The sequence below is a fragment of the Schistocerca serialis genome, chromosome 8, assembly GCF_023864345.2.
Source record: "Schistocerca serialis cubense isolate TAMUIC-IGC-003099 chromosome 8, iqSchSeri2.2, whole genome shotgun sequence".
Classification (NCBI taxonomy): Eukaryota; Metazoa; Arthropoda; class Insecta; order Orthoptera; family Acrididae; genus Schistocerca; species Schistocerca serialis.
In genome coordinates this window covers 548610266-548623056 of record NC_064645.1, presented here as the reverse complement: position 1 = coordinate 548623056, position 12791 = coordinate 548610266, and the positions used below count along the sequence as shown (strand labels likewise).

Below are 12791 nucleotides of genomic sequence, written 5' to 3'. Positions count from 1 at the left end.
TCCCTTTCATGTCCCTCGACTCTTATAACTGCCATCTGCTTTCTGTACAAATTGTAAATAGCCTTTCGCTCCCTGTATTTTACCCCTGCCACCTTTAGAATTTGAAAGAGAGTATTCCAGTCAACGTTGTCAAAAGCTTTCTCTAAGTCTACAAATGCTAGAAACGTAGGTTTGCCTTTCCTTAATCTTTCTTCTAAGATAAGTCGTAAGGTCAGTATTGCCTCACGTGTTCCAGTGTTTCTACGGAATCCAAACTGATCTTCCCCGAGGTTGGCTTCTACTAGTTTTTCCATTCGTCTGTAAAGAATTCGTGTTAGTATTTTGCAGCTGTGACTTATTAAGCTGATAGTTCGGTAATTTTCACATCTGTCAACACCTGCTTTCTTTGGGATTGGAATTATTATATTCTTCTTGAAGTCTGAGGGTATTTCGCCTGTTTCATACATCTTGCTCACCAGATGGTAGAGTTTTGTCAGGACTGGCTCTCCCACGGCCGTCAGTAGTTCCAATGGAATATTGTCTACTCCGGGGGCCTTGTTTCGACTCAGGTCTTTCAGTGCTCTGTCAAACTCTTCACGCAGTATCGTATCTCCCATTTCATCTTCATCTACATCCTCTTCCATTTCCATAATATTGTCCTCAAGTACATCGCCCTTGTATAGACCCTCTATATACTCCTTCCACCTTTCTGCTTTCCCTTCTTTGCTTAGAACTGGGTTTCCATCTGAGCTCTTGATATTCATACAAGTCGTTCTCTTATCTCCAGATATGTATGGAAATATATGTTTGATATGTATGATGTCAGATATGTATGACCAATTTGTTAAATCACTGCAAGTCATCTCAAGTAAATATATTCCACCATGATGCAGAATGAACCACATCCAAGAATTCATTGAAATTCTAAGTTTCTCTTTGTGAGATACAAACAATTATTTGGCAATGACCTATTCTCTGAGGAAGCAACTCAAACAGGTGAAGACCTCTGCTTATCACCTCCAAGAACTAAAAAGAATCAAATCTAGATATGAAACAGAACAGCCAAAAAGCATCAAAATTATTGGAGAACCTGAACAGTGACCCAGCCACTGATGCTCCTGATCTCTCGAAGGTAATTTCCTGCACAAATTGCCCATCAATTACTTCTGAATGATATAACTAAAGGAAGATCAAAAAACTCCAAACTCCTGGGACACACTGATGAGAAAGACTACCCCTGCACTCCTTTCACCTGGAAAGAACTGGATGCTGTTTTCAAGCCTATGAATAACAATAAAACTGCAGACCTAGATGACACACTATGAACAGAACAAATTAAAATGTTTAGACCTGCTACAAAGCAGTGGAAACAAAATCTTACCAACACCTGTATTTTAACCCTTTAATGCATACTATAGCTGATAAGCTACAGACCTCATTTCTTCAATTTATTCCATATGGAGAAACATTTTCGATCAAATTCGTTATGTAGCTAAGTGTATACACTCCGCTGCAGTTTCTAGTAGTTCTTCATAGCGATCATAGATGGCAGGACGAGCTGAAGCAGTTCGACAGTGAGCTGTGTGGACATACTGCCAAGTGTGTGTTTTGGCGGAAAGTTGAGGTGTGTTTTTGGTGTTTGTGCACTGATTTCTGGGTTTGAAAATTACTTTTTCATTTTGAAAACGTAAGTAGATATGGTGTAAACAGTTAATTCGAGTGTCTTTGCGATAGATTTGAAATGAGGCCTGTTTTTGTGTATGTAGCTTATCAGCTACATTTTTCATTTACTGCATTTCAGGCGCTGACGTAAAAATGTCTCGAAAGAGTCAAGAAGAAATGCTTATGGAATGGTTAGAGATTCCACTAAGCAGTGATGATGATCTTGAGTGTTTCTCTGACGATTCCATTCAAGATGAGACATATGTTGCTCCAGAATCTGTTGATTGTGATAGTGACAGTAGTGACGAAGAAAGTCAAGTACCAGTAATTAGGACTGAAGATGTTTCTGGAACAAGACAATCTGATGTTATAATGAAGGAATCGACGTCACAGTTGTCTGATAATGCTCTGAAACTGCCATGCAGCAGCAAAAATGTTACCAAAAACAGCAGGAGTGTGGTTTGGAAAGATAAACAGTTGATTATTCCCGAACTGCAGTCAAAATTTCATGGCAATACTTCGTTACCAGAAGAAGTAATAAACTTAAATACTCCATACCAATTCTTCAAACATATATTTCCATCTAAATTGTTTGATCTAATTGTCGAAGAGTCTCATAGATACAGTGTGCAGTGTAATCCTGATAGACCAATAGATTTATCCTGTGATGACATAAAAAAATTTATAGGCATCTGTCTCGTAATGTCAATAGTTCATGTACCTAATACGAGGGATTACTGGGGAGAAGTTACTGGTACTCATCTGATCAAGACAACAATGACAGTGAATCAGTATGAGCAAATACGTAAGTTTCTTCACTTCAATGACAACAGTGCAATGATACCCAGGGGTGAAAAAGGTCATGATAGACTCTTCAAGATAAGACCCATAATAGAATTGATGAGATCTCGGTTTCAAACAATACCTGTTGAGGAGTGTGTTTCTGTTGATGAACAGATATGTTCAACAAAGGCTAGAAGTTATTTGAAACAATACATGCCAAACAAGCCTCATAAATATGGATACAAATTATTTGTTATTAGTGGCATATCTGGTTATGCCTACGATTTTGAGATTTTCACTGGAGATGAAAATGAACCAGAAAAAGGAGTTACTGGGGAGGAAGATTGGGAGCAAGTGCAAATGTTGTAGTTCGACTCAGTAGGATACTACCAAGAAATATGAACCACAAACTGTACTGTGACAATTATTACACAAGTCTGCCACTGCTTGTATGGTTAGATAAGCAAGGAATTTACTCACTTGGGACAGTCAGAAGAAACAGAGTGCCAGACTGCAAGCTCCCTTCAGAAGCTGAGCTGAAGAAAATGGCACGAGGTGCATCAGTAGAGCGCGTCGCAACAGTGGATGGTGTCGACATATCAAATGTAGTGTGGAAAGATAACAAGAGTGTGATGTTGCTTTCTACACTTGCTGGACAGCAGCCTATTCATGAAGCAGGGAGGTATGACAAAAAAACAAAGTCAAGAATAACAATACCTTGTCCACAAATAATTAAGCTCTACAATAAACATATGGGAGGTGTTGACCTTCTTGACAGCATAATGGGTCAACATAAAATTCTTGTGAAAAGTCGAAAATGGTATATAAGATTGTTTTACCATCTCCTGGACATGGGAGTAGTCAATTCCTGGCTGTTGTATAGGAGAGTAGCAGAAACCAAAGGGATTAGGAGAACTATGAAACTCTCCGAATTTCGAATGGAAATTGCTCACTGTTTGTGTCGCTCAGGTCAAACTTCAGCAAAACGTGGAAGGCCAAGTAATGAACTCGAAAACCAAATACAAGCTAAGAAGACAAAGGGGCCCACAGCACATGTACCTCCACAAGATGTAAGGCTGGATCAAGTAGGTCACCTGCCTTCGCACTTGCAAGTGAGACAGAGGTGCAAAATGCCAGGATGCAAGGGATTTTCCTGGGTTCAGTGTAATAAATGTGCAGTTGCATTGTGTTTGCACAAACAAAAGAACTGTTTTCAAACTTTTCATGTAAAGTGATTATCACATGCTTGGGTACAAACCTGTTGGAACTAGATACCTTATTGTTCATAAATAAAAGTGTATAAAATATACAATAAATGCTCAATATTTACAACATTAATGTCCTATTTATTATTTTAGGGTTTTTCCCTTCCTATACAAAGTATTTAATCATAATCAACAATTAAATTACGAGAGATTTGGTCAAAATTGAGGGAGCAAAATAAGCACATTTATTGTGGCTCGTAAGGTGCTAACTCAAAATGTAGCTGATCAGCTACAAAGCGATTTTCAACAATAGTGCTTTGTTAATTTAATTTAAAAAATTTTTCAATATTTTTTTCGAAATGTAGGCACTATAAACTAAACATGGTAATTTTTACAGCTTGAAATAAAAAATCATGCATTTAAGGGTTAAAATTGCAGATTAACACAGTTTAGCACAAAGTTAAAGTAGCAGCACTTCTAAATCCTATGAAAGAGTCAACAAACCCAAAAAGATTCTGTCACATTTCACTTCTCTGCCATTTCTATAATGTATTGGAAAGAATGATTCTAATCAGATATGAGTGTGTGTCAACAAAAGCCTCATACGAGAGCAATCAGACTTTCTCCCAGAAAGGTCTTGCTGCTGACAGATCCACCGCATTAATGATGGGTATGCAAGAGTTTAAGTTACAGATGTGACTCTCATTGATCTTACAGCAGCTTATGACACAGTCAGCCACAAAAAGCCAGTTAAAAAGTGTACTTAATAGTAAAGCATTACTGATTAAGATACTTCACCCAATGTTTGCTGCAAAATATGACACGGGCATCAGCAAACAAAACAAGAAAAGTCTATGGAGGATTTAAAAAAAAAAAAAAAAAAAAAAAGGCCTCCTTCAGGGAGGTCTACTGTCCCTGCTGTTATGTAACATCTACACAAATGACCAACCTATTAGCTGTGGAACTAAAGAATTTATTTATGCTAAAGATACAGTCATTGCTCCCCAAGTTAAAAACTTTGAGAAGGTAGAGATGAAACTGACAAGAACTCTCAAAAGCGTGGCAAGTACTATGATGATGACAATCTGGATGTAAGTTCTGGAAAGATGTGAGTTAGTGTATTTCATCTAAGAAAAAGGGAAGCCAAAAGGAAACTGAAGGTCACTTGGAGAAGAGAACAAACATTCCACTTCAGTCCTCACAAATACTCTGGAGTACTCCCTTGCATTCAAAGCTGACTGGAAAGAAACAAACAGGAAAAACATCATCCACAAAGTTACAGGATCCACCTGAGGCACTCAACAAAAAGTACGCTGAACATCTGCCCTGGACTATGCTTCTCTGCAGCAGAATATTCTGCACCAGTTTGGCAAATTCTGTACTTATCAAACAGGCTGATACAGCTATGAACGGGACTAAATTCATTGTGATGGTCTATGACCAACTGGTGTCAGAAACTATAATAAATTACAGATATACAACCAACTGGTACTCACAAGAAAGCACCTTCAAAAATAGAGAAGAAGAAATAGGAAAATGATCCTAGAAATCCCTTATCTGGACACGAGCCTCAACAATCAAGACTCAGATCAGGAAAGAGCCTCATGCAGGCAACTACAGCAATTCCTTCATTTCCCAGAACCCACCACATGGAATTTTAGTGAGATCCTTTGCCTAAAGGACACCAAATGAATGCCAAAGACAAAACTGCTTTGAGTGACATGGAAGTCACTAAACAGATTAACCATTGGGGTGTCATGATGCAAAGTCAATCTACATCTACATCTACATCCATACTCCGCAAGCCACCTGACGGTGTGTGGCGGAGGGTACCCTGAGTACCTCTATCGGTTCTCCCTTCTATTCCAGTCTCGTATTGTTCGTGGAAAGAAAGATTGTCAGTATGCTTCTGTGTGGGCTCTAATCTCTCTGATTTTATCCTCATGGTCTCTTCACGAGATATACGTAGGAGGGAGCAATATACTGCTGGACTCTTCGGTGAAGGTATGTTCTCGAAACTTTAACAAAAGCCCATACCGAGCTACTGAGCGTCTCTCCTGCAGAGTCTTCCACTGGAGTTTATCTATCATCTCCGTAACGCTTTTGCGATTACTAAATGATCCTGTAACGAAGTGCGCTGCTCTCCGTTGGATCTTCTCTATCTCTTCTATCAACCCTATCTGGTACGGGTCCCACACCACTGAGCTGTATTCAAGCAGTGGGCGAACGAGTGTACTGTAACCTACTTCCTTTGTTTTCGGATTGCATTTCCTTAGGATTCTTCCAATGAATCTCAGTCTGGCATCTGCTTTACCGACAATCAACTTTATATGATCATTCCATTTTAAATCACTCCTAATGCCTACTCCCAGATAATTTATGGAATTAACTGCTTCCAGTTGCTGACCCGCTATTTTGTAGCTAAATGATAAGAGATCTATCTTTCTATGTATTCGCAGCACATTACACTTGTCTACATTGAGATTCAATTGCCATTCCCTGCACCATGTGTCAATTCGCTGCAGATCCTCCTGCATTTCAGTACAATTTTCCATTGTTACAACCTCTCGATACACCACAGCATCATCTGCAAAAAGCCTCAGTGAACTTCCGATGTCATCCACCAGGTCATTTATGTATATTGTGAACAGCAACGGTCCCATGACACTCCCCTGTGGCACGCCTGAAATCACTCTTACTTCGGAAGACTTCTCTCCATTGAGAATGACATGCTGCGTTCTGTTGTCTAGGAACTCCTCAATCCAATCACACAACTGGTCTGATAGTCCATATGCTCTTACTTTGTTCATTAAATGACTGTGGGGAACTGTATCGAACGCCTTGCAGAAGTCAAGAAACACTGCATATACCTGGGAATGCGTGTCTATGGCCCTCTGAGTCTCGTGGACGAATAGCGCGAGCTGGGTTTCACACGACCGTCTTTTTCGAAACCCATGCTGATTCCTACAGAGTAGATTTCTAGTCCCAGAAAAGTCATTATACTCGAATATAATACGTGTTCCAAAATTCTACAACTGATCGACGTTAGAGATATAGGTCTATAGTTCTGCACATCTGTTCGACGTCCCTTCTTGAAAATGGGGATGACCTCCGCCCTTTTCCAATCCTTTGGAACACTACGCTCTTCTAGAGACCTACGGTACACCGCTGCAAGAAGGGGGGCAAGTTCCTTCGCGTACTCTGTGTAAAATAGAACTGGTATCCCATCAGGTCCAGCGGCCTTCCCTCTTTTGAGCGATTTTAATTGTTTCTCTATCCCTCTGTCATCTATTTCGATATCTACCATTTTGTCATCTGTGTGACAATCTAGAGAAGGAACTACAGTGCAGTCTTCCTATGTGAAACAGCTTTGGAAAAAGACATTTAGTATTTCGGCCTTTAGTCTGTCATCCTCTGTTTCAGTACCATTTTGGTCACAGAGTGTCTGGACATTTTGTTTTGATCCACATACCACTTTGACATAAGACCAGAATTTCTTAGGATTTTCTGCCAAGTCAGTACATAGAACATTACTTTCGAATTCATTGAACGCCTCTCGCATAGCCCTCCTCACACTACATTTCGCTTCGCGTAATTTTTGTTAGTCTGCAAGGCTTTGGCTATGTTTATGTTTGCTGTGAAGTTCCCTTTGCTTCCGCAGCAGTTTTCTAACTCGGTTGTTGTACCACGGTGGCTCTTTTCCATCTCTTACGATCTTGCTTGGCACATACTCATCTAACGCATATTTTACGATGGTTTTGAACTTTGTCCACTGATCCTCAACACTATCTGTACTTGAGACAAAACTTTTGTGTTGAGCCGTCAGGTACTCTGTAATCTGCTTTTTGTCACTTTTGCTAAACAGAAAAATCTTCCTACCTTTTTTAATATTTCTATTTACGGCTGAAATCATCAATGCCGTAACTGCTTTATGATCGCTGATTCCCTGTTCTGCGATACCTGTTTCAAATAGCTCGGGTCTGTTTGTCACCAGAAGGTCTAATATGTTATCGCCCCGAGTCGGTTCTCTGTTTAACTGCTCAAGGTAGTTTTCAGATAAAGCACTTAAAAAAATTTCACTGGATTCTTTGTCCCTGCCACCCGTTATGAACGTTTGAGTCTCCCAGTCTATATCCGGCAAATTAAAATCTCCACCCAGAACTATAACATGGTGGGGAAATCTACTCGAAATATTTTCCAAATTATCCTTCAGGTGCTCAGCCACAACAGCTGCTGAGCCAGGGGGCCTATAAAGACATCCAATTACCATGTCTGAGCTTGCTTTAACCGTGACCTTCACCCAAATCATTTCACATTTCGGATCTCCGTCAATTTCCTTCTTCAATACTATTGGACTTCTTATCGCTATAAACATGCCTCCCCCTTCACTGTCCAGCCTGTCTCTGCAGTATACATTCCAATCTGAGTTTAGGATTTCATTACTGTTTACGTCTGGTTTCAGCCAACTTTCTGTCCCTAGCACTATATGGGCGTTATGACCGTTTATTAATGAGAGCAGTTCTGGGACCTTTCTATAGATGCTCCTGCAGTTTACTATTAGCACATTAATATTGTTATTCCCTGTTGCATTTTGCCTACTCCTACCTTGCCGCGTCTCAGGAGGCGTCTTGTCGGGCCTAGGGAGGGAATTCTCTAACCTAAAAAACCCCCATGTGCACTCCACACGTACTCCGCTACCCTTGTAGCCGCTTCCGGCATGTAGTGCACGCCTGACCTATTCAGGGGGACCCTACATTTCTCCACCCGATAGCGGAGGTCGAGAAATTTGTACCCCAGATCTCCGCAGAATCGTCTGAGCCTCTGGTTTAAGCCTTCCACTCGGCTCCAAACCAGAGGACCGCGATCGGTTCTGGGAACGATACTACAAATAGTTAGCTCTGATTTCACCCCGTGAGCGAGGCTTTCCGCCTTCACCAATTCCGCCAACCGCCTGTACGAACTGAGGATGACCTCTGAACCCAGACGGCAGGAATCATTGGTGCCGACATGAGCAACGATTTGCAGTCGGGTGCACCCAGTGCTCTCTATCGCCGCAGCTAGGGCCTCCTCCACATCTCGGATGAGACCCCCCGGCAAGCAGAATGAACACTGGCCTTCTTCCCCGACCTTTTCGCTATTTCCCTAAGGGGCTCCATCACCCGCCTAACGTTGGAGCTCCCAATAACCAATAAACCCCTCGCCCCGTGTGCCTGCTCGGACCTTGCTGAAGGAGCAGCCACATGTCCACTCACAGGCAGAGCGGGCGATGCCACACGGCCAGCCACCACATTTACCCTCTGCCTCGTACGCCACGTACGCCGCTGAACCCGCCACTCCCCTTGGGGAGAGGGTGGCCCAACCGCGCCCGGTACCCGCGAAGATGTCTCGACAGCAGGGACAGTGGGTGAAGCATGTAACACCTGGGGTGTACCTTGCGATGCACCAGACTCCCCACTGCTGCTACACTCCGAGGCAGCAGCCTTAAGACGGCTGACCGCGGCCATCAACACGTTCAGCTGTTCGCGAATAGTGGCCAGCTCCTCCTGCGTCCATACACAGCAGTCACACATCCTATCCATCCTAAGGAATCAATTTACTGAAGAGAGTTAATCAACTTTTAACTAGGCTGCTAATTCACTAAAGGCGGCTGACTATTGACTAAACTGTGATTGCTAGCCACTTCTTGTAGAAAACAAGGAAAATAGCACTACCTGTCTCTGGACTGTATTGAAAACAAACACTAGCACTACTGGCACTATGGTTGAGTAAAGGGACTCTCTCTGACTGTATTCAAAACAAACATGAAATCTATGGAACACTATTAATAGCACTCGACAAATAAAGCTTCCTAAAAGCAAAAACACATGGAAGAAGAAGTGACAAGTAAGAAAAATACAGTTAATACTTAAATTAAGGTAGCTTGCTGCACAGCAGACGTGAAGCAGACGGCGGTTAGGACGACACTCTCAGCAAATAGGAACTCGGCTGTTATGACAAAATTTTCCGATGTGGTAGTGACCTGCAGGACCTACAATATCTGCTAGCTGGCAGGAACATGTCAGACACAGTCACTACCAGTGATCTTGCAGCAGCTAACAAAGCAGCAGTCAAAACTGCTAAATGCTGCTTATTTTTTTTTTTTTTTTTTTTTTTTTTTTTTTTACATGAATGTTATTAGTGCCCTATCAGTATTGTAATAAATTCATGACCTGGACACACAAAATAAGTACATAAATGATAATATATAATTTAAAATGAGGATTCTAGCCAAAAATTGTATTTGTTAAGGAAAATGGCAATTGTTAATAACACTGTGATCTATGATGTGAGCTCAGAACTCATCAACAGTCCTATGCCTGAATATTAACAAGCCAAAACAGGGTATTGCATGGAATCCATACCCAGGGTCCTGGTGAAGACTATAATAACGATAGTGGCAGAGGAGGAGACTATGACCCTACTTTCTAGAGATTAATGACGAGGAGTACACTGACTTGAGGTAGAGTGGAAGCTAAAAGGCTAAAAGGGATAACCTGAAAAATGAATCTTCAGAAGTGAGGAGACCTTGAGATTCAGCTTCTGAACAAATGAAATTGTCCAGCTTTCTCTTCTGCAATGATATTAATGACTACAGAAGCGATTTTAAAATGTAGTACCTTTCCAAAAATACAGCTATTTTCGCCCAGACAGGTCAACATAAGCATTTGGGGACATGAAATGAAGAAAAATAAGCAGTTTGTTGCAAAAATTGTAAAACATATAAACGAAATCTCAAGGGAAGCGACAACATCGTTTCATGACTACACGAGAATAATGAACACTGATAATGCTCCTTGGTGGGGGGGGGGGGGGGGGGGGGGGGGGGGGGAGTGCGGCAATAAGTATAATACGTGTAAAATGCAAGAGAGTAAACCACTTTAGCTGTGTTAACGAACATGCCAAGCAGAAGATCTGGATGTGCGGTAAATGTGATGATGATGAATTAGGCTTAAAACTTAGAAATGAAAACTGTGCAAATGAAGTAATCAATGTGCTAGTGAATGAGATTACGGAACTGAAACGTAAATATAACACAATGCTACAGCAAAAAACTGTGTGTGAACATAATCTGCAAAATAAGTGTATAAAACAGAGCAGTACAGTGTCCACTGCATCTACTGAAAGTACTACCTGCAGTGGTACTGTGGAAGATGAACTGTGTAAGAAGTGTATCAAAACAGTGAAAACTGGTGTTACTTGTAACCAATGCAATAAAAGGTTTCATTTTCAATGTGGCAAACTAGATCCTTTAGTGAGGGTGGACAAAAAACTGACCCTGGACTGGATATATGGAGAGTGTAAATCTAAATTTTCACCATCTCAGATTAGTAGCAGTAGAGAAACAGCTGATGAGTGCCACAGATTGTCTGCAGAGAGGGCTGGGTCACTTTCAGACAGCAAGAAGGACAACAGCAGACATGCAAGAAATTTATTCATCAGTTATTCTCAAGACAGTGTAGTCAAAAGTGTTCACTCATCACAGCCGAAATACAGTTTGCCAAAGAAAATGCACAAGCTAGCAGAACAAGTCAGTCTTGCTCCTTCACCAGTGTTACCTAATTCTCCACTCCAAGATTCAGGCAGCAAAAAGTCTGCCAGAACAGACAGAACACACATAAGTAGGCATCCAATAAAGTTCCAACTGAAATGTTAAAATGTTGAGAAAATCATCATAATTTATGCGGATAGCCATGGAAAAAGACTCTCAGTTTCACTTAGTGAAAACATAAACTTTGATTATTCTGTGTTTGCTAAGGTAAAACCTGGTGCTCCATTTAAGTCTGTTGTTGAAAACTTAACCACCGAAACAAAGATGACCGTATTGTGATCATAGGAGGCGCCAATGACAAATACAAAAATGAAAGCAAATCCACACTGCAAAATTACAGGAAGTTACTGGCCCAATTGCACCACACCAATGTTGTGATAACTAACACACTGGTACAGTACGATCTTCCAGAGTGGACTTGTGTAAATAGGTAAATAGAGGCTCACAATACAGTGTCACAGAAATTATGTAAAACATTCAGCTGTGTACACTTGGTAGATGCCAGCAAACTGAAAGTGATGAACACACATGGAAGGGACTTCACATGAACATGAAAGGTAAATTCAGATTAGTGAACAAAACATGAAACGTAAATTGAGATTAGTGAACAAAATAAAAAGTCTCTGTGCCCTGCTTTGCAAGAAGAAGAAACCAGTTGCCCTACATTACAATCACGGCACTTTTTTAGAGAAGAGAAACACTACAGCAAAGTTTCAGCAACAAAAACAACAATAAACTATAAGGTGACATCGACAAATAGGTATTCATCTGTGTCAAAAGAAAATAATGCAGAACAACAAGAACTGACAAGAAGAGTAAGTGCACTGAATAAGTCTGAAGTAGACTTATTAACAGCTTGCAATTAAAAAGCCTAATGTTCCTTCACATAAATGTACAGTCCCTAAAAAATTAACTTCTAGGACTCCAATACTGGCTGCAAAAGTTACACTGTAGCATTCTCATGATAAATGAACACTGATTATCATGTAGAGAACTAGAGTTAAGTGTACCAAATGGCTATGAATTAGTTACAGGCTACAGCAGGACAAATATGAAACAGGGTGGTGTGTCTATCTATATTAATAAAACTCTAAAACAAAACTAAGAAATTATAGATGTAAATGCACATTGTGTAGAATCTAGCTTTGAAGCTGCAGCAATACTGTTGCCAAGATTGGAAACTACAGAAGTGTCTGTATGTTGCCCTCCCAATCACAATGATGATTTGTTTATAGAAAGTCTTCAGAAGCTTATGTTACTTAAGTATAAAAACTGCAGAGTTTTAATATTTGGTGACATTAATATAGACATTAGGATTAGGAGTAGAAATGTAAGCAATTAACTCAATACACTAAGTTCACTAAATTTTTACTGTATAAATGACAAGCTCACCAGACTGAATGTATGTTTGGATAATGTTATCTGTAATTTTTACATGAGCAGATATCAACTCAATACAATCAAATTAGGTATTTCTGACCACAAAGGATTGTGGCTAAGAGTTCCCCTAGATCATGAAAAAGATAGTTGCCAGGAAAAAAAATCAAACCTATTAATGAACAGAAGCTAAACAA

The 12791-nt window shown here is 40.5% G+C and overlaps 1 protein-coding gene across 1 annotated transcript; it reads left to right on the top strand.

Annotated features, from left to right (window-relative positions):
• The first annotated feature begins 1794 nt into the window (after window positions 1-1794).
• Window positions 1795-2793, top strand: LOC126417112 (piggyBac transposable element-derived protein 4-like). The gene has a single exon (XM_050085007.1). The coding sequence runs from the start codon at window positions 1795-1797 to the stop codon at window positions 2791-2793; it is 999 nt and encodes a 332-aa protein (XP_049940964.1).
• The last annotated feature ends 9998 nt before the right edge of the window (window positions 2794-12791 follow it).